Consider the following 22,192-nt stretch of genomic DNA (forward strand, 5'->3'; position numbering starts at 1 on the left):
ATTATTCAGTCTTTTCCAAATTATCTTGTCCAGTGGATTATAGAAATCATTTATTAACTGTGAAGAGGATACTAAAGAGGTAAGTGCTGTAAGCACTCTGAAGGACTTAAGGCTTGAGAATAATCTTGGCAAATTAAGGAGTAGCCAGGAAAAAAAAAAAACGATAAAATTCAATGCAGACAAATGAAAAGTACTAGCCTTAGGAGGGAATAATGAGCAGCACAAAGAAGAGAGCACAGTAAGGAATGCCTGGCTGGCAGCAACGCCTGAGAGGAGAACAACAGAACCAGGGGGCTGCTGAGAATCTCTTAGCAACACCCTCATACACCATATGTTCTCATACAACACCCTTAAAAGTATATCTATACTTTAAATATATGTAGTCCTTTGTATGTATAAATAAACAACGGTCACACAGAATACAAATGAGATAAACTCCACACTATTTAAAATGGCCAGACTCAGGCTGCCTGACATTCTGTGCCCAGCTCTAAGGGCTTCTGTTTAGAACTGAACTAATTAGAGAGACCAGTGAAGTGCAATATAATAAGAAACTTGAAACAGATCGCCTCTAAGGAAGCAGTGAAAGATCCAATGTATAATCTAAAGACAGATCAGATAGTTGCATAGCAGTCTTCAAATATATGTTTGTTGCAAAGAAGAAAGGAATAAACTGTTCTGCATATCCACTGGGAAGCAAGAAAAGAAGCAATAGGCTCAAATTGCATAAAGGGAGATTTGGGTTAGATATTAGGAAACGCTTTATTACAGTGAGAACAGGAAGCACTGTCACAGATTGCCTGAAGAGCTTGTGGAGCCTCCACCACTGGAAGCCTTTGAGCACAAGCAAGACAAACATCCGCAGCCTGGCTTGGGCAGCACTGGTCCTGGCCTGAGGCAGAGGAATGGACAAGATGACCTCCTCACATCCCTTCCAGATCTGATGCCTGTCAGGCTATTTTTTTTTTCCCCAGTAAACTCATTGAAGAGGAAGGAAATTGTAGCCAGCATTTAAAGAAGCAAAACTTCTATTTCTCTTATGCCATGAAGCATTCTGTTAATAAATCCAATTATGTTTACGATCTTTTAATGGCACCACTTATGTCATAAAGATCCATCACTGCAAATACAAATAAATATATCTCTCTGCCCTACAGTGTAATAACACAGCATGAAAGCAAACTTTTACAGAATTCTAACTCAATGTTGTACGTCTCCAACTACAATAATATCAAAACAGACTACAATATAAAGAATGCCAAACCAAGATGTTTGTCTTTCTCAAAATTTTAACATTCACATTCTTCATGATCTGTTTTCTGAGGCAATCCATCCTTTTATTGTATACTGCAGGCAACGAAAACTGAAAGAAGCTCAGATCACGGGATATCATGTTTGTGGGAGTGGTTTCAATCAAACATCTATTGTGGAACGAGAAGGCACGAAGGACAATAAGGACAATCATTTAGCCTGTTTCCACCAGATTCACTCCATTAACCTTTAGGCTCCTGACTGAAGTATCTACAGTGAGATTACAGTGGTCCCAGACAGCCAAGATCAGCAGGGGCAAATAAATGTCTCCCTTCCATAGGCTCCATTTAACTATTTAATATATTTACAAACCAGTTAAAATCCAACTCCATATTTTGTGTTTCCATTTCAGATGGACAACTTTAAGACTAAAGATGAAAAAAAGAGAGAGTTTACACACAAGAGAACAGACAGCACCTCAACCTTGTATTGTGGTAGGAAGGAGGTAATACAACCTATTTATGAACTTATGAACTTATGAACATGTTTCTGTCCACATATAAAAGTCTTAGCTGCAGCCTGGCCCAGGGTTAACCCAGCTACCTGACTGCAGACCTCCTATGTCTTATCTCTCACATTAGCAATCCAGGCCTTCCAGCTCCTCTAGTGCTAGGTCCCTTCTTGCTCCAGGATCCCAACTACTCCTGACCCAAAGCCCCTCCTACCATGTTACACTTCAGAGCATCACTCTTCCTCCTTGTCAAACCAGCTCAGAGCCCTTTGATCTGCTCAGCTTCTTTTGTTTGCTGCTAGTCCTCCTCTCTTTATAGGTCCCCATAGCACACTCCTCCAAAACCCAAACCTCCTGGCAGTGCAACCAGGTACATCCATCTCCTCCTGGTTCAGAAACGGCAATCCTCATCCACACCATCCATGTGAGTATTCCTCCATGAAACAAAACAAAACGCAAACAAACAAAACCAATAACCAAACCTGTTTATCACTGTGTTTCTCGAAGTAATACAGACACTGATGTTATAAAAAATCTGCATTTGCAGAGCACCGAGGACAGGAAAAGCAAGTCCAGACAAAAACAGATGTATGAATGGCAATGCTGTTTCTGACGATGCCTCATAACCTATTGGGCTGGTGGTGTTTTCTAAGACTAAAAACTGCAATTTTCCAACCTACCTTTCTCAAGTAGCTAATGAATGCTGCTGCTGGCAGGCAACTGATAAAGGCATGCACCTCTACAAACATCAAGGACACCCTTGGTGGATCTGGCAGGATTCTGCACCTTCTCATAGTTTGCCCAAACATCTTTCTCTGCTGCTTATCTTCAGATTTCATCTTGCCACCAATGAGATACTTCCATATGCAGTGTTTTCACTAACTCAGATATAGAAATACAATCCAGAATGTCGGTCTTATCAGAGGAATCCACTTGAGCAGATTCTATTACTCCAAAAACATTCTTGTATATCACTAGCATAAAGTTATAAACATTTTAAAGCAGAGGTCCCCATCACACAACTGCTTGCTTTTCAGACTGGTAAACAAATAACGATTCCCGCTCTGAGATAATTCTACATGTTAGCCAATATCTAACTTTACAGATTTGGCTATACATACACATATACCTATATCAAACACACTATATTTCACTCAAAAGCTTTTTAAGATACTAGTAAAAAATAAAGAAAGAAATAAAAATGTAAAACCGGAAGATGAATCATTGTCATATCTCGGTATTCCAACTGGATCTATTTGTGTCATAAATAACATCTTCTACTTCCAGTAGTGTAGACCAAGACTTCAGAGAAATAGAAAAATTAACCCAGGTTTTGCTTGGGAAATTTTTCCCAAAGGTTTCTCATTTTTACATAGGAAATCAATTTGAATCACTGATGCTATCATTCAAATCAGATGGCACTATGTAGTCAGAAGGTAATTTACTTATCTGCCAGAGCAATTTGATACTTGTACTGACTTGTGATTTTCATTTTGTTTGTTAATGAAAACAATCAGCGAGTAATGTTACTGGAAACACAACTCAAAGCGTTGGCATTATTAAATATGTTTGCAATATACTTTACATTATGTTGATTGCACTTTTCTAGCCATAGCCTTAGCAGTCAAGCCACCAGTCAATCACTCAAAAATGAACTCACAGGGCAGATTTCTTGCACATACCTTTGCACTGATTTGTGTTTTTGTCAAGAATTGCCTTTGTTGATACAATTTTCCCATACCTAAAGAGAAAACAAACAAACAAACAAACAAAAAAACAGAAATACATGTTATTGTATTTTAATATATATATATATATAACACATATCCAAAACATTTTAAGAGCAGTAGGTCTCTTAAAAGTATAGTAAAGCACGTCTCCTCTGCCACAGCCTGTGTACCTCTGACCACTGCACTGCCTTGCTAACATAAATGTCTGATACTGAGACAATCACATGGCATCAGCACTGCTGAAGATGCTTCTTTGGTTAAGTTAGTTAGGCTTGCTTGAAAATATTTTTTTCATTCTTAGCTGCCAAGCAAAATTTGTTTTAATACAGATGGACTAGATCCAACAACAATGCAGGAGGTATCATCATTTATTTGCATGCATGCACATGTATATACACTCTAAACTTCTGTTTTAGATAAACAGAAACTTTTGAGATTTATATCCTTCTTCCAGGTCTGAGGTTAATGCTAAAATTTATTTGAATATATCAAAATTTCCATATACAGCACAGCACCGAAACTTGAATTTGGGCAGCTACAACTTGTTACATTAAGCAATTAAACCATAGAACAGCTATATGTCTTTACCTTACAGAGATTTAAACTAAAAATGCAGACTTAATGGTCACTGTCAGTAATCTCTAGAGAAAGATCAGAGAAGAAGGCCATTTATAGCTGAACTAATGCTTCAGGAGAATGAGGAAACTAATTTTATTCCTCAAGTCACTGTCTTGTCTCAATCCCTGCTTCACTGAAGAGACCTTTCTCCAAAATGTCCCTTGCCAAATTTATTTTAACAGTTAGAGATACTATGATAGATAAACTTTTCATTTGGAAAACTCCACAAAACTCAACTTTCACTACCAATGAAGAACATATTACTGTAAAATAATAATATTGCATCTTCTAATGGCAAAGCAAAACACTACATATGCTCTTTTACGTGGGTGAAATCAACAGGACATTGACTGTGGACCACCAAAGTGCAGCAGACCAATTTTTATTTGATTAATGTTTATTAAAAGCATTATAGATTAGGCATTAGTAGCTTCTACCTAAATTCCAGAAACCAGGATATGGAAACCCTGCCACAGTTCTCTTCTTTGTCTCAGGACCCGTACCTACTACTATACAGAAGTGAAAACAAAAAGCAAAGGGCTGTTAGAGCACTGTACTCCATGCTCTCTGACCTACAACTCCATAAATATATGCAGAAAATTGGAATAAAAATCAAACTTACAAAAAGAAAGAAATATAAAAAGAAAATGAAAGAAAAAAATGAAAAAAGAAAGAAAAAGATACATAAAAGATTTTTTTTTTAATAAGAAAAGAAAAGCACAGACAGGTAACCAAAGAGGGAATAGAACATGCACTTAAGGAGAAAAAGAGACCTTTGAGTTTCAAACAGGGACCCAGTGAACACTTAAATATCATAAAAGGGGAGCAGCACCAACACAAAAGGCTGGGGACAGCCTACCTAAATTATGCCTAAATACCTTGGGAACAGGAAAGATTTGAAGTAATTTTGTACCTTAAAGACAAAGTTCTCAGCTGAAGTCTTCACACTGGAGGTAATATGTTAGCACTCAGTTGAAACAGTGGCCACCACCACTCTTTATCTTTTTTTTTAATTTTGTTTTGTGACTTCGGAAAAGTGATTATTTTATCAAAAATAATAATAATAATTATATATATATATATTCCTCCCCTCTTTTATTTTTATCTTTTTCTGGCTCTGTAGACATGCAGGATTTTGTACTCTGAGAACAGACCCAACCCAGTGCACACCCACCACGATGTGTAAATGGACAGGTAGCTGTAGGTCTATTTTGCCATGGCTGGCTCCACTCCAAGAGCTTACATAACAGGTTTAATGTTAACTGTGAGATCACATGCTTTTCTAACCTCAGGTGTTTTCAGAATTGAGGCCTTTATACTCACTTATGTTCCACTTAGTTTTATAATTCTTCACAGTAATACCTGGAGTTGACTTTGGCCTCAAAGATGTTAGGGCACACATCTTAAGCAAGCACAGTCAAATTCTCTGCCAGTGTGATTTATGGTTGCTCAGTGGGGCAGTTTACCCAACAGGAAACTTGGCCTGTGCAGAACATCTTCATTTATTTGATTTATTTAGATTTAAAATCAAGTACATGAAAAACATGCAAAAACACGCCCATCTTGTACAGCAAAGGGCCTCTGACAGATATATGGAAAAAGAATCCAACAAAAATCAGTGGCTAACCCACAACAACCTCAAATAAAACACAAGCCCTACCTAAACTTCCGCCAACAAAAACTAACACCCAGCCTCCATTTCAATTCAGTCTCTCCTAATGAATTGGTTTGTTGTTTCATCCAAATCACGTGAGAACTCAACATTTCTTGCCAGCAAAGACAGACATTTGTGGTTGCCCCACTTTTATTACAGATTTCACAGAGTTATTTGCTGCATACTGTGATCCTGCAAACCCTTAGTTGTACAAGAGATTACACTTACAGAAGCAATCCTGTTCAGTCCAGAAGTTTCCTCCGACACATAGTTATACACACACCACCTATGTGTTTACAAATACAGCCATCTGAGTACTGAGAAGTGTCACAACAACAAATACCATTACAGGCAATTAACCATATGTAGCCAATTTAACCTAACACTATAAACTCTGAGATCTTCCACAATAAAGCCGTTGGAATTGATTTAGACACTATTTTCCTAAATATTTCAAGTAATTATTTCACAGTATTCAGAACTTCAGTCCTGATGAAGAATGCTAACTTGTGCGCTGCATGAAATCAGGAACATATTTTGCTCCTGTAAATGCAGACATGTTTCTTTCTTGCACATATAGAGAGTGGTACCAAATTATGCCTCATCTCCAAAGGTGATGGTCTTTCATTTACGTGAGTTTTAAATGTGGTTTCCTCCAAATGAAAGTACGAAAAATATATTCCCCGTAATCACTACCCACAGAAATAAAGAGCATCACAGGAGACATTTTCTTGCTTTCTTACACTTAAATGGAAACTACTATACAACCCAACACCCTGCACCTCTGTTTCAAAAGTGATACCATTAACGTAAACACTATTAGTTAGAGTTTACATGTCATGAGAAAACACGAGCACTATTTATTTCCCTTCCAAGTTACAGTGCACAGAGATATTCTTTCCAAGATTTTGAAATAAAAATTCTAATCAGAAAAGATAACTGGATTTGAGTTCATCTCAATGCCTTACAACCAACCTTTTGATATAATGACTGGATCATTAAGGATAATTTACTGCATCACAGTATCCAAAAGGATAAACGCTATGAATCTGTGAGACAACTATTTCAAGGATGTATCTACTGAATGTCTGAAAAAGAATTTTTCTCCAGATTTCCAGACAGACAATGCATTGGTTTTCATTACATTCCTCTCTAAACATTATTTAAATGTGCACTAAGCACAAATCAAACTGGTTTCATCCTTTTTTTTTTTCCTTTAATAAACCCTTTTAATCTCCTGCATCCATTGATGCTTTCAACATTTTTTCATTTAACAATTTTCATTTAAGTTCAGGTATTCAAGTGTTTGAGAGATCTTCCATATAAGTAGCAACCGCATAGACTAGGACTTCAGCTCATTAAAGAAGGGCCTGTGCAGTGAAATGGGGACTAGCTGTCTTCATTGCCCTTCATAAGGACTGACAAGTAAATTACAACATGAACAGTTTGGATTTTTTTTAGATGAAGAAGATACTTCATCAAAAAGTGAAAGTTACATGTAAAAATAAATAAAAATAAAAGTAAACACAAAGGCAAATTTGTGGTCCTGATAGTCACATAATAGTAGAAGATGGGAGAGGGTATTGGGGAAATATCACTAAATATAGTCTCTCATGAACCCCATCCCACTGCACCCCATATTTTCCATCTACTCAGCAAGGTCTGGGAAGATGCAGACAATGCAGAATAAACCCCTTAATGTGTATCAGAGATGTGGTACAAATAGAACATTTCAAGAACTTTTAGGCAAGCAGTTGATCAGCACTTTCACTGCAGACAAAGATGACCACTTGTTCCTGGGATGTTATTTGATAACTGCTGCTAAAATGAAGATAGTTTCTGGAGGAAGCACTTGAGCTGTAAATGATACTTCTTGCAAGATGCAAGAATCTTTCCCTTCACCCACACAAATCGAAAAACGATGGGAATTTCCTATCCCACAACACACAAGAGAGTAAGGCCATTTCTGCTTCTGCCTCCAGGAAGTTAGGGGTGCAGGGGAAGGTAGGTGTGTGATTAGAATTAAGAGAAAAATGAGATTCAGCCAGAAACAGGCTCAAGGTAGAGGAACCAAGCACAATTCACCCTCCTCCTGAGAAGGAGACAAACCAAAGTAGAAACCTTGTTTGGGTACTGGTACCACCAAGAGCCACAGGGTAGAAGGTGTCCCTAAGAGACCAGATTGGTCAGGTCTCTAGAGCTTTTTCCTTGTTGATAAAGAAAACAAAAGCATCTGGGAGAACTACTTATATTCTCTCCTTCAAGCTAGCTTTCAAGCTGGCCATGGCTAGCATTATAACACAAAATGGTCATCAGACCAGACAGCCAAGTTCCTCACCCAACCTGGTACTCCAAGTATGCTGCCCTTCTCCATCCAATCAGGGCAGTAGGCCACAAACACCTACTAAACACTGCTTCTGCCCCTTTCCAGTTGTTGCCTGAGTGTGTTAAACAAACCTGAAATGTGAGATTTCACCCTAAGCACATCCTTACAGAATTTTTCCTTGCTTAGTTAAACCAATGGGGCTTGCCTGCATTGCTATGCATGTACGTAACAATATACGCTTTTATCTCCGGAGGTTTTGTCCTGGGATGGATTTGACCAACAGTAATTGGATTTAGATAAGAAACTCTGAGGCTCTTCTATTCTAGTGAATTAATGCATAAATAGTTTAACTGGGTTTATTTTGCTTAAAAGCAGACTCCTTTAGGAAAAATCATGCATTTCTGGGAAAAAGAAAAAGCCAACATTATGAAAGTCTACAATACAGAAGGAATTGCTACTGGGTTTCTTGCAAAGATGTTATTCCTATAATGCCCTCCCACACACACCTAAGACATACAAACGCAAACAGAAGGGAAGTTCACCCAAAGTGCTATCCACTACTAGAGGCAGGGCTTGTAGGGTTTTTTGTTGTTTTTTTTCTGCATAATAATCTAAAGAGAAAAGGAAATTGGAGGGAGGAGGGCAGAGGGATTAAGACCAAACTCTCTTTTTATTCATACAGATCTGAAATAACTAGTCATACAATTCAAAACAATTTCTCTTTTCACTGACTAGCTCATTGCTTGGAGGAGGATGGTGGGTGGATTAGCAGGACTTTACTTTTGCCCAAGAAAGCTAAGAGTTTAACCTGTCTTCTCAACTTATTTCAGTCTAGCTTCAAGTTTACAAAAAACATTCCTTTGCAGACTATAAGTTCATAAGACTATACAAGTTACTACAGGAATTTAAACTAACAACTTGTCCAAGAGTTTCAAAGAAAAATGGGTGTCTTTCTTAAGTCTTTTGGTTGTACATCTGTAACAGCACTGGACTTACAGAAGCTCTCCTAGAGACCTTACTACTGAATTCAGGAAGGCTCAGAATTGCCAAGCAATTCTGAAACATAGGTCATGTATTTCTGTTCTTAACAACAGAATTAAGTGCCCAGATTTAAGTAGAAAATAAATAATATTTTAGCATAAATTTTCTGGAGAATGTAAGCGGATTAGACACCTAAAGAATGCATGCATATTCAAGAATATCTACATGTTCAGAGATTTAGTGCTAAGAAAAAAAAATGCTTTGATTCAGAAATGGATTTATTTGTCATCATCGCACAATGTCCATCAAAAATGCATTCTTCAGAAGAAAAAAACAAAAACAAAAACAAAAAACAACGAATGTCCATGAACAACATTCTAACTTTAGACAAAATCTGAGATCATACCATTCTCATAGAATTCACAGAATTCTTTGAGTTGGAAAGGATGCATAAAGGTCACCTAGTCCAACTTGCCTGCAATGAACAGGGACATCTACAGCTAGATCAGGGCGCTCAGAGTTCAGAATTTCTGTAGGCACAGGGGATCCATCACATATTTAAGTAACCTGTTGCCAGTGCCTCGGCACCATAATTGTGAAAAACTTCTTCCTTATATCCAGTCTAAATCTCCTTTCTTTTATCTTGAAACCATTTCACTTTGTCCTATCACAACAGACTGTGCCATAGAGCCTATCCCCTTCCTCCTTACAGCTCCCCTTTTTGATACCGCAAAGCCCCTCTCAGGTCTCCCCATAACCTTTTCCTCTCCAGGCTGAACAGCCCCAGGTCTCTCAGCCTGTCCTCACAAGGGAGCTGTTACATCCCTTTCACTTCTGTGGTTGCCATCTAGGCACACTCTGACAAGTCCACATCTCTCCTCTACTGAGGACTCCTCATCTGGACACAGTACTCCACGTGAGGTCTCGCCAGTGCAGAGTAGAGGGACAGGATCACCTCCCTCACCCTGCTGGTCTGTTCCTTTTCATGCAGCCCAGGATACAACTGGCTTTCTGGACTGCAAAGGCACACTGCAGTCTCATGTCAGCTTGCCATATGCCAGCACCCCCAGGTCTTTTTCAGTACGGCTATGCTCAACCCTTCTATCCCACAGCTCGTATTGGTTGTGAGGACCTTGCACTTGGATTTGTTGATTCTCATGATATTCTGCTGGGCGTAACAGCTCTGTGATAGAAGGAAAGAACCTAATAGGCTGCTTCAGAGTATGGCTGCATTTAATTTTCACTAAATTTACAGATAACGTTCAGAAATCCTGCTTTAAAAGAGAAGGTGCAAGCACCACTTAGTTCAAATCACACAGCTGTAATACTGCTGTGGAGCAGCTGTGATCCTTTGATGATCTTTTTTCAAAGAACATGGAAAACTTGATGGTTATAGGAACGTTTACTTCTTGTAAAATTTCAACAACTTAGAGTGTAGAACATTGCAAATAAACCTCTCAAAATGTGTGCAGAAATAGCAAAAGCCAAAGCATCCCTCTGCTTTTAAAATGCTAGCTTTTCTTTCCAGTGCCCCTAAAAAATTCTGTTTAAGCACAGAAAGGCTTCACTAAAATGATGCAGATGTCTTACATTCAAGTTAGAAAAATATTTACAAGACAATACAGATATTTACCAACAACAAACACAGTCATATTTCCTAGTCAAACCAATCTCCCTTCACATTCTCTAACATTATATGCACATTCACCTCTGGAAAAATAGTATTATATGAAAGTGTAGAGTCTCTGGAGACTTACTGTAATTGTTTTTGGTACTTGAGAAATTAAGCTAGCTTCAATAGAAGTTAAAGTAAATGAACTCTATACCGACACTAAATTTCTGGGTATATAAAGAACCTGAACTTTCAGATCTGTAAGAAGTGTATCACTTAGATAGTTCAAACAAAGTGTTTCCTGTAGCTGTTTTCCTTTCCTTGTCAAAATATAATTATTATTATTTTCCCTGCATGTAAATGAAATTAAGTGTCTTGATCCAACACTTGCAGAAATCAAAGGCAGCTTTTTCATTGCCTTCCGTAGGTACAAGCCCAAATCCTATTTGCAGTGCTTATAATAAGGCTACAGATTTGTCACACTTCTGATACCCAGGACAGAATAAAATTCCACTTACTGAAGTGGCATGCTCAATAAAAGCCTTGCATTTTGCAGCATTTGGTTTGTGGGTTTTTTTCCCCAGGTTCATTTCATGCACAAAATTTGGCTCTTAGTTGCAGTTTTAATGCTAAACACTGTTTATTCTGAGTTACTGCTATATACTGTATCTCTATTACATCTATACGTTTGAATATTGAAGCTATTTAAGATGTTTTTAAAATGATTATATTATTTTATATTGTATTTAAATTGTAACTCTGACATGTACATTTTTGCTTTGATAGAAAGCTATGCTTTTCCCCCTCAGTTCTGCCATGACAAATAACCAGTGTTAATAATTAATTTGCAAAATATTTTACAGTTGCTAAATTAAGTATAGAAAACAAAATTCATGCACAAATTAATAACTGTGATTTCATGCAGAACGCTTCAGTCCTTCTGGGCCATCATTAAATCTTCAACTATCAATTATACTTTATTTGCAAGAATTCAGATGTCTTTAAAAATAAAATACAACTGTTGTTTGCAGACATTCATAAAGAAAATTTAGCGGCACTGCTAAGATGCATTACTTGGAAGACAGCTAGGGATTCAAAACCTTTTGCAGGACATGATGAGCTTTACTGTAGCCTGTCACAAATGGTAATGCCAGGCATAGCCTAATTTTCAAAACACAAGGGGAAAATGCTCTATTTTCTATTCCTAAGACATCACTCATTGGCACTGGAAGAACAAAAATAAGTAGATCTTCAAACCTGAAGAATCTCCTTTATCCAATAATTTAATTATCTCAGATATTGTAAAGCTAATCCACTCATCACCAACATATAATTAGTATGTGTAGAATTTATTTACTTTGTATGTTCTTGCCTGCTGGGATGTCTTGGATCCGATTTCTCATTCACACTGTTGCTTACTTACGGAGGATTCATTGTTAAATTACAGTTGGTATGAACCAGCATGCCAGCATACCATGATATTAATCTCTAAAGTATTCAATCATTTAACAATACTCTCATTATTCAAGAGAACTCTGAGTACTATGTTTGTGCAGATTTGCTGACATTTCACTAAAACAATTTGCTCTTACAAGAATTATATGACTGCAATATATTGTAAATATATATATATACATATAAAACACTCAATCAGATGGTACTTCTCTAATATTAGCTGAGAAAAGAGAAGGAATTAAGAAGGAATTAAAAAGAAAAGCAGGAACTCCAGCTATCACCAGGGACCAGGAACTCAAACTGATAATTTAAAGCTAAAGCATTTTATAGAGTTCACACAGAGGCCATTTGAATCAAAAGTGTGAGTGAGACTTCAAGTTCACAGAGCTCTCATTTCACTATTTACAAATGATAAAATTCCAGGTACTTGGGATGTCTTTAGAAACAACATGGTTCTGATAAGAATCATTTATTAGGATTTTTTTTTTTTTTGCAAAATACATGCCTTTAGAAACACTACATCAGAGAACTTTTTCTTCAATTTTACTTATTTTGAGCCTTTTGTTTTCAATGCTGGAATGTCACAGTTACCTTTGTTTTTCAGAGAGTTAACTGCGACACAAGTAGGAATTTGCCTTAAATTTTGAAGGAGAAACAACAAGAGTATGATTTTGGAATTGTATAAGTACAGAAGTATACACTACTTGTCCAGAAATAAAACATGACACTTCTGGTTTTGAATTTGTTATGATTTTAATTAACTCCACCAGCTATATTTTTAAAAGCAAAAAACCTTAGTCCATCTATTTAGGCATCTCTCTAATGTAAAAACAGGGTGTGAAAATGGATTTCATAAGCTATTTGTCCATGATAACACGAAATACCCATGCACATGTACAACTTCAGGTGCGTACGAAGCCTAGCTTAACTTAAATTGGACAATTAATGCTTATTAAGGTTAAAGCATGCTTATAGACTCACAAATCAGTGAGGTCCTTTTGGTGCGGAAAGTCCCCCCCTACAGTCCTGATACAGCAAACAACCTCACACAGGACGTGTAAGCGCATGTTCGGATAGCGAGTGCTTTCCTCTCCTCAGTGCAATATCTATAACAATGGTGACATTTAAATCTAAGAAAACAAATCCGTTCTTGCTGGTAACTTACCAAAACTGACAGGCAAAAGTCCCCAAGCAGGTATTCACCAAAAACTTTCTTGTGTGATCATTTTATGAAAAAATAAGCTATACCAAGCTGATCAGCACGCCATATATAGAACTTACGAATCATGTTAATATTTCATGTTTTCAAAATGCTTAAAAATCCTACAAGCATAGCATTAAATGGGGTCATCTGTTACAAAAAATGTCTTTACAGGTTTAAAAATATATTTGCATTAGAGCTCTTGCCTAATATAAAAATATTTCTTCAGTCCCTACTGCTCAAAGAGAGATGTATATAATATGTTGAATTAGCCTTGCTGTATCAGCTTGGTAAAAATCTTTGAAGTGGTAAGGTATCTGAAAAACTGCACTTTGGATTATGTCTTGGTTTCTAGTAATGGGATGCCATCCTGAGTCCAACAGGCTACTCCAGTTTACATGGACAGAGCAGCTGCCTCATTATTTTCTGTCTCTGAATATTGAAGTTACATTTCAAGATGAAATCAAGGGGCAGGAAATAGGAAATCACAGAATTGTAGAGGTTGGAAGGGACCTCTAGAGATCAGAGAAGTTAAAGCAGGTTCCTCACAGCAGGTTGTATGAGTAGCTGTCTAGACAGGTCTGGAATACCTCTGAAGAAGGAGATAACCACAATCTCCCTGGGCAGCCTGGTCCAGTGCACTGTCACTCTCACAATAATTAGTACATCTGTAGCCCTTTACTCATCAGTCTGCACTTTAGAGAGCCAATTAACAAAATAAACAAAATGTTATGGCCAACCTAGAACCACTCACTGAGGCTATGTGTCAGTTTTTCTTACTGGATATCTTGACTACAAGTCTCCTACAGGAGAAAAGGCAACAATGGCAATTGCTGTGCTCTGCTTATGTTTCAGCTCGTACTTACAAACAGCCAATATGGACAGGAAGAAGTTAATTAAGACACGAGATTCGCTCAATAAATACACTTTATAAACTTCAGTCTTTAAAAGGCCATTTGGTTGAGCTACAAAGAAGGATGTGCACCATCTGCCACCTGGCCTTTCTGAAACAAAAATGGACAAATCTAGAGAAAGGAGCAAGAATTTAAGTACTTTATGACTCTGCTGGGATATTTTACCCCAGAAACAGGAAAACTCTCTGAAAAATAGAGTAAGCATACTTTAAATTTTGACCAGTTGCACTGGATTTGGAAGCAAATTAGTTTCAGTCAAGTTTAGTAACTTTCAGATGCCTTCAAATAAACGAATTTAAAAAAATATGATCCTCCATCCATATAAGGACACACACGAAGAACCAAGACCTCATTCTGAGCACTGAATATACTCCAGGAGAATGAGAATTATGATTCACTGAGACAAACCCATGATTCTTCCTGCAACTGGCCAAGGAGTACAGTACTGGCAATTCCGGTTGCTCAGTAGTACACCAAGAAGTTATGAAGTTAGCCTTAGGTATTAAATAATAAGAAATAAATTCATTTGAGTTATCCTTTTCTTTTGTTTACATATCACAAACCACTGTGATAGTCTCAGGTTGTATTTTTAAGTTTTTTTTTTCAGAAGCAGAAAGAAACCTACATTAAAAAAAAGAACAACAACAAAAAAAAAACAAATTGAAAGCTGAGATTCCCATCTTATCACATGCCTCAGGATCTAAGGGTTTAAAAAACAAATATTGTGAACCTCGCAATAAACTTCTGAGGGTTGGCAACACCAAGGGCAATATCTTCATCAAATATTAGTGAACATCCCCAGCTAAGGAAAGAAGACTGTTTGGCAGTTACATGTCCTGGGTCCCAGAAAACATCTAAAACATTGAGGGGGGGAGATGCACTTTATTCCCAGCTTTATAAAATGAGCTGCTGGATTTAAAGATTTATGAAAACCTCAACGCTGATACCGCTGATACCGCTTTACTACAGCTATCATACACATAAATGGCAAGTATATCCTACATGGATAAATAATATTTCAGTGGCAAAAATATTATCAGCCAAATGTACTGGGTTTAAAAATGAATGCCATGAAATTTACAATGATCACCTGTAGTGTCAAGCAGATTGCTTTTAGTACAGGCCATCAGAAGCAATGAAAGTAAAAAACAATTTAACAGGGAAATCCAGTCAATTGTCATGAAGTCAAAGACATTCTGCAAGAAACAGACCTACAGTCTGCAAAATGCTTATAAATATGAATAATTTAACTCACATCCTAAACAGTCTTCAATGTACACAATGGCCAACTCTTCTAAACCAAACATATAATTTAAGGGCATGTATTTCCTCATCTCTTAAACATCTCACTCATTAACAGAATTTGTATCCATTCCTCCCACTTTCTTTCCCTTTCTGCTGTTTTCAGAAGAAGCTCCCAGAAGATCAACATTTTGAACAAGAAACCAAAGCAAAATAAAAGGACTGTTCATTTCCTCTTCATTTCCTAGATGCCCTTGTCCTTCACTTTCTTGGAGTTTGACCCAGAGACCACTGAGATGAAAAGAAAGACCTATGGGTTCCTCTCTTCTGCAATTTCTGATGGCCATTAGACATTACACTGCATGCAGCATTCCATTTTTCAAGACAATTTCCGAAATTCAGACTTTGGTTACATTTCAACTTCCACATTCTCAGGACAACAGATCCTTTGTTCAAGCTTCAGTGTTTATGTGAACGTTATCTCTGGTTTAGTCTTTAATGTTGAACGGAGTCAGAAAAGCATCATCCTCTTCTCTGAGGTTTAAAGAGTTATGTCTGTTTACATTTTTAAGATGCATAAGCTTAAGTATACAAACACACAAACAAATATAAGTAAATTTCCTAGAGTTCTGCAAATGATATTTAACACCAGTTACAATCTTGTTCCCTTATCTCCTCAGTGACTTTTCTTTTTCCAAAATCTGTTACAAGTGAAACAGCAAAATCTTAGGAAAAACAAGCCTTCTTCAGCTTATCCACAAGAGAAGAGAAAGGTTTAAGTTGTAGAAAACTAGCAAAAAAAGAAGAGGGTGAGGCAAGCCATTAAGAATATGGGGAACTATTAAGAGCGTGGAATTCCATAGCCACTGGGCCACCCAAAACTGAGAAACACTGAGTGCCACAGACAGGCTCCATGATTTAGAGAGGAAACAAAAATCTGAAAGAGTGGAGAATGAATGAAAGACCCTATTCTGCAGTCCCAAGCACACATTGACACTGCAACACAAGGATCTGTACAGAGCAGTCACACCAGTCCTGTCAGAGAGCACGGACCTCAGCAAGATTTAACTTAGGCTCAGGTCTCACTGCTTGGCTCTAAAACCAAGAAGCATCAGCAATTTTTATGCTCCTTCAGGAAGTGAACTGGACAGCACCATCCATATCTCCATCGGTTCTTTGTATTTTTGCTCCACCTAAAAGTGGAGTGCTTTAAAAAGGAATAATTTGTCTAAACCCTGGGCAGCCTCCTCCCCAGTCTCTCCTGCATCTCTCATCCCAGAGCTTCTCCAGATGGCGAGTCTCTCTCCTGCCTTTAAGATCAGCATATTATTTCAGATCTGAACAACTCGAACAGCAAAGAAAAGAAAAAAATAAACACACACACACACAAAAAAAAAAAAACCTTGCACAGAAAACGTTCAGAGTTTTTCCCCTCTTTTGAAGTATCTTTATTTTTTAATCCTTGCTCTGCCAATTTTGTCTCTCCTTCCCCCCCCCTCCCCTTCAGTGGAAATTTTCTACTCTTTACAAGCCTGGCTCTCTGCAGAAAATTGATTTCCCCTAGGATACAGCCATCCTACTGTTCTATGCATGGTCATTAATGACTGTCCTGTTCACCACAGAGACAGACACGGTGGCACTCCTCCCCAGCTCCTCAGCACAGAAAATGCACAGTGGGAATTCAGAACAACCTCTGAGCTTAACCATACCAAGAGTACCTCATCTCCAGAAAATGCTGTACGTAACTTCCAAATAAGCTGCTAGGAGGATAAAATAACTCTTGTTAGTTTCTGTAACTCCATATTTTCACTGCAGTCGATTTAAATTTTAAAATCTTCCCCAGATAACTACCATCATGCAGTTTACTCTCCCCCCCCCGAGCCACACAACAATGAACTCCAAGTCAACGTATATCAGCACTGCAGCAAACAGCATGGCTGCAGCTCACATTGGTTTTACTTGGGCACCAGCATGAGAGAGCATTCAATGGAAGAAAGCACTTCTGCACAGCCTTCAAAAACTGCCTGAAAATGTGAGAAACTATATGGGTACTGCTCCTTTCGCTTTTTTAGGTGCTTTGAAAGCCATGAACTTGCTGGCTCTACCAACTCTGGGAGATCTGCAGTCTCACCTTTGACTGCAATGAAATCCCATCCTTGGAGTGACAGACATTTCTCCCCTTGACGCTTGATTAAGTGTTGTGCCAATGGGTGAGCTAAAACAATTTCACTCACAAAACAGCTTATGCCTTCTCTATAAACACCTTGTAGCTAAACTGCAAATTGACTCTTTGCCTCATCCCTGACCCATGAGGTCCTTGTAAGAACTTCTCCTTGACCCTGAAGGTACAGAAAGGAGGACCAGAAGTAGATAGCAAGAAGATAGGGATACTTGACGTCTTATTCTTGTCCATTTCCAACCAAGAATTTTTAAGTGGTAAAACCAATCTTTCTGACCAAGTTGCGTTCCTAGTTACAGGGAAAAAAAAAAAAAGGAAAAAGATGAACAAGCCTCAAAGATGGCTATAGGGTGCCTTTTTATTATTCTGTCTTTTGATGGTTCAGTTTCGTTTCAGTGACTTTACCTCAAGTAAATAACAGCAGTGGCTTGAAATCAGAAACGGAGTTCAAAAAACAACAAACCTTTCAAACATCATGCAACAACAACAAGAAGAACCTATTCAGAGGTGAAGACAACAGCTAAATGCAATCCCTAAAAATGAGTTCTGAAATCAGGAGTAGGTCTTACCTACCAAACTTCAGTTTGGTCTGAAATAAGTCAACATAACTAAAGCCTGGTGTGGCACTTCAATGATACTAGGAGGGAGTCAAACTCACCAAACCTAGAAATCCACATTTAAAGCTCACATTGCCCAGCTATGCTCTATAGGCTGTGCCAGGTTTTCTTTATATAATTCTCACTCATGCTGACTGGTGCAGACCAAGGAAATCCTCCCCATCCCAGCACGATAATTCCCCTGCTGAAAGTTCCACAAAATCACATGCTCCGTGGAAATTTCCAAACACCTTGGCTCAGAAAGGGTGAGTTCAGGATAAAGTTTCAAGCCTGAACTCTGTAATTTCCTGTCTTTTGCTAGTCTCCGCAGCTCTTTAATGTTACATTAATATCATTTTTGTCTGTGTGATTGAATTACCCACCACTCTCAATGCCAGCGTTAGTGGATTTGTGTAACAGGAGAGCAGGCTATGCTGTGCATGCCATTACTGAACCCAACGCAGCAGACCAGCTGCAGACCTCCTGATAGTAGGATAGGCAGGCTGCCTTGTTAGGATCGATGGGCACTTGGATGCTGGCACACAGCCTGACCCCAGGCTCACCTCGACATCCCACAGGAGAGCTTGCCGCAGCAGAAGCTCAGCCAAAAAAGCAGTGGCCAGTGCTGGGAATCTGCTGACAGTGCCGGGACCCTGCTCACAGGCTCAGCATCACGAGCCCCACACAGTGCTGCTGGGACTTAGCATGCAGATGCAATAGAGATGTATTGGCTTGGAGACATTTTGACTCCAGGTGCAGTGAATCCTCCACTGAGAGCAGTGCTGGTGACAGCTACTAACAAGTGGTGCAGTCCTTCAGAAATCCCCCTCAGAAGTCTTTACAGAGAGATTAAAATGCCACATGTGCATTCACTGTAACGATGCTAGAGCAGGAGATTTAATGTGACTGTTTTCTTCACCACACTTGCACCCCCAACCAACAGCTAAATATGAGTTTGACTACCAAACAGAAATATCCATCTTTTCAGGGGGATCATGTTGGGGAAAGAAAATGAGGAAAGGGGAAAGAGGTAAAAGGGAAAGAAGAAATAGGGAGGATGAGGGATTCAGTCCCATTGTATGTACTTGGTCCCCAGCACACCATGGCAACTGCACATCAGGGACAAAAGACCTGATCTCACAATTAAGATAAATCCTTCCTTCTTTATGTCAAAGTGCATTAAAAACTACTAACCAATGCAGATCCTAACAGGAACTAACAACAACAAACCCACATTTCAGCAAAACTAGGTTTTTCTTACCACTCACTGAAAATAGAGATGAAACAACTGCAGGTCCTGAAAATGCTGACAGAATTTCTCACCTGTATCATTATAGTCCATCTCTCACATCTGTAAGACCTGCAGGCACATCTTTAGTTCTATTCATATGTCAGGTAAGAAGCAAAATCATTCTAGGAGTATGTTGCCCTTCTTTCATTTAAATCTTTTTAACAACTTGGTCATACACCATTTTGGTCCACAGTAGCCACCAATTTTCCTTCCCATTTAGAAGCAATTGCTACAAGTTCATTTTACCCAGAGGGTCAGAAGTCTGTCCCATATGAATCCTACAGCTCCTTGAACTTTGTGATTACGTATGTGTGATTATATATGCAAAAGAAATTCATTATCAAGTCGACACAACATTTAATTTAACTGTATATTAAAATACACTACATTATTGTACAATAATTTAAAAAACTTCATGACTATACTCTATTTAACTGACAATCCTAAATTTGGTGTTGATGTAAATAAAGAGGAAGAGACTAGAGGCATTAAAGATGAGCAGAGAAATTAAGTTCTACAAAATAGAACTAGACGTGGCTTAGATCCAAAATCCTTGTTTTTTAAATGAAGCTCAAAGAGCACTGAGGTTCTCTCATCAGAAGGGTTTTTGTTATGGGAAGCTAAGGATAGACAGACATCTATCTGGTTCATGACCAAAGGTAATCAAAACCACAGAGGTGGAGAGGAGAGCTGCTGGTTCTGACACAGCCTATGTGCCAGGCTACCTCAATCTCACTGAACATGTACTGAACAACTCTGGTCAGCCTTTGGGTGATACTTGCTCTGCTGAGGAACACGGCTATTCCAGCTCTGTATTTCATCCACTTAAGGACACATACAAACAGATATGGCTACATAAACTACACAGACTGCAAATCTCTACAAACACGAAAAGGAAATTATTTCTAACCTCAAATAATTATTTTAAAAAAGACTGAAATGAACCCTGATGAAATTATCTAAAGGATGAAGAAAACTATCTTGTAATCATCAACTTAAACAGCTCCATCTATTTATATTAGTAAGGAGAAAAGTCTGAAAAGTTACTTGATTATAGCACGTAAGTACATAAGGTAGGAGGAGGGGCAGAGAGGAGGAGAAGTCTTTGATTACACCAACAACCAAGAGGTGAAAACATGTAACAGAAAGTTGATTTAGAAATCAGACAAATTTTGAACAGGGAGCACGGTTAACCACAGCAACAAACTGTTAGTGTCAGCAGCACGTTTGCTATTGCTTTCATATCCTCAGATCCAGAGGGGTGCTTTTCTAAACGATATTTTTAACATAAATTGACTGCTGCATTCAGTCCAGGAGGAAACAAGGGAAATTTAAGGACCTGAATCCAACAGACAATAATGCTAGAAATAATTCTAGATGATCTCTTCTCAGTGCTGAACTGTAGGAATCTGTGAATTGCGAGGGATGCTCCGAAAGTAATGCCTCCTGGTCTATTATGTTGGCCCACAATGTCAGAGGCAGATGTTGATGGTATGGTAGTAGAGGATGAACCTTTCCAACAATGCTCTATTACATTTTTCTGCCATGTGACAGATGGCAGCAGAGGAGCAGTCTGAAAGAACGGTGTCTGAAGCAAAACTGTGTCATTGAATTTCTCCATAGAGAAAAATAAATAAATAAATGGCACTTGCTGACATTCATTGACACTTCTGAAGGTGTATGGAAACCAAACAGTAAATGTGAGCACAGTGAGGCAGTGGGTGGTACGTTTCAGCAGTGACGACAGTGTCCATGGGTCACCTTTGCTAGTGCAGATTGTGACGAGTGGCATGCAGACTTCTGTTCATTACTGGCAAAAATGTATGGCTCATGGTGCTAACTGCTGAAAGACAGTGCTCTGCAGCTGAGAATTTGCTCTATCAAACAGTATTAATTGTGCTCTTCATATCTGCTGTAGCATGGAAGTAAATAGGAAGCATTACTTTCAGAGTCACCTATGTATTTTATCCCCTTTAATTACTAGGTGACTACTCTAAAGAAGCTAAAAAGTTAATGCTCACTGTGAATCAGTGAATTACAGAAAATAATTGAAGTTTCATAATTGGATTATAATCCCAGGGGTACATGGAAATGCTGAACTGGAAAGCTTAAGTGAGGAAAGCAGGCTTGTTCTCCATTTTTGTGTGATCAGGCAGCAGCATCTATAAATGCTGCACTAATTACCTATATTACAATGAAAGAATAACATGGCTCTGATACTGCAGTAACAGCTATTTGATCAGACTACTGGGTTTCCAAAAAGCTCATGTGAAATTAAGTGTCCACTGGCAGAAAGCATTTTTCTTAGCATCATAATGTTATTTGAGGTTGCCACCAGCCCAGCTACTTTCCAAATAACCCAACAGAATAAGGATCCAGAGCTGTACACTTTCCTCACAGTTTATGATGGGGACACAGAAAAATTCATATCCAAAGAGAAAACTTTTTCAGCTTAACATCTTTCAAAAATTAAGCTGAAAACTTTCCAACTCTCCTGTCTCCGTTTTATAACGGGCAGACAGAAAACCTCTGACGTAGTTGCAAAAATTCTAAGAAATTCCTTCTCTACTGAATATCTTTTGAAAAAAAAAATCCAAGGCGTTTTAGTTTTCAATATAAAACTAAGAGCAG

The 22,192-nt window shown here is 38.2% G+C and overlaps 1 protein-coding gene across 5 annotated transcripts in view; it reads right to left on the minus strand.

The window, feature by feature from the left end:
• Positions 1–22,192, minus strand: part of RBMS3 (RNA binding motif single stranded interacting protein 3) — a 706,597-nt gene that overhangs the window by 317,297 nt on the left and 367,108 nt on the right. For all 5 annotated transcript variants that reach the window (XM_065753689.1, XM_065753691.1, XM_065753690.1 and 2 more), the window contains one exon: positions 3,445–3,503. In XM_065753689.1, the coding sequence (XP_065609761.1) occupies positions 3,445–3,503 (59 nt within the window). The remainder of the gene's footprint in view (positions 1–3,444; positions 3,504–22,192) is intronic.

This window comes from Cyrtonyx montezumae, unplaced genomic scaffold (assembly GCF_038088225.1).
Source record: "Cyrtonyx montezumae isolate F1298 unplaced genomic scaffold, pur_monq_1.0 scaffold_8, whole genome shotgun sequence".
Classification (NCBI taxonomy): domain Eukaryota; kingdom Metazoa; phylum Chordata; class Aves; order Galliformes; family Odontophoridae; genus Cyrtonyx; species Cyrtonyx montezumae.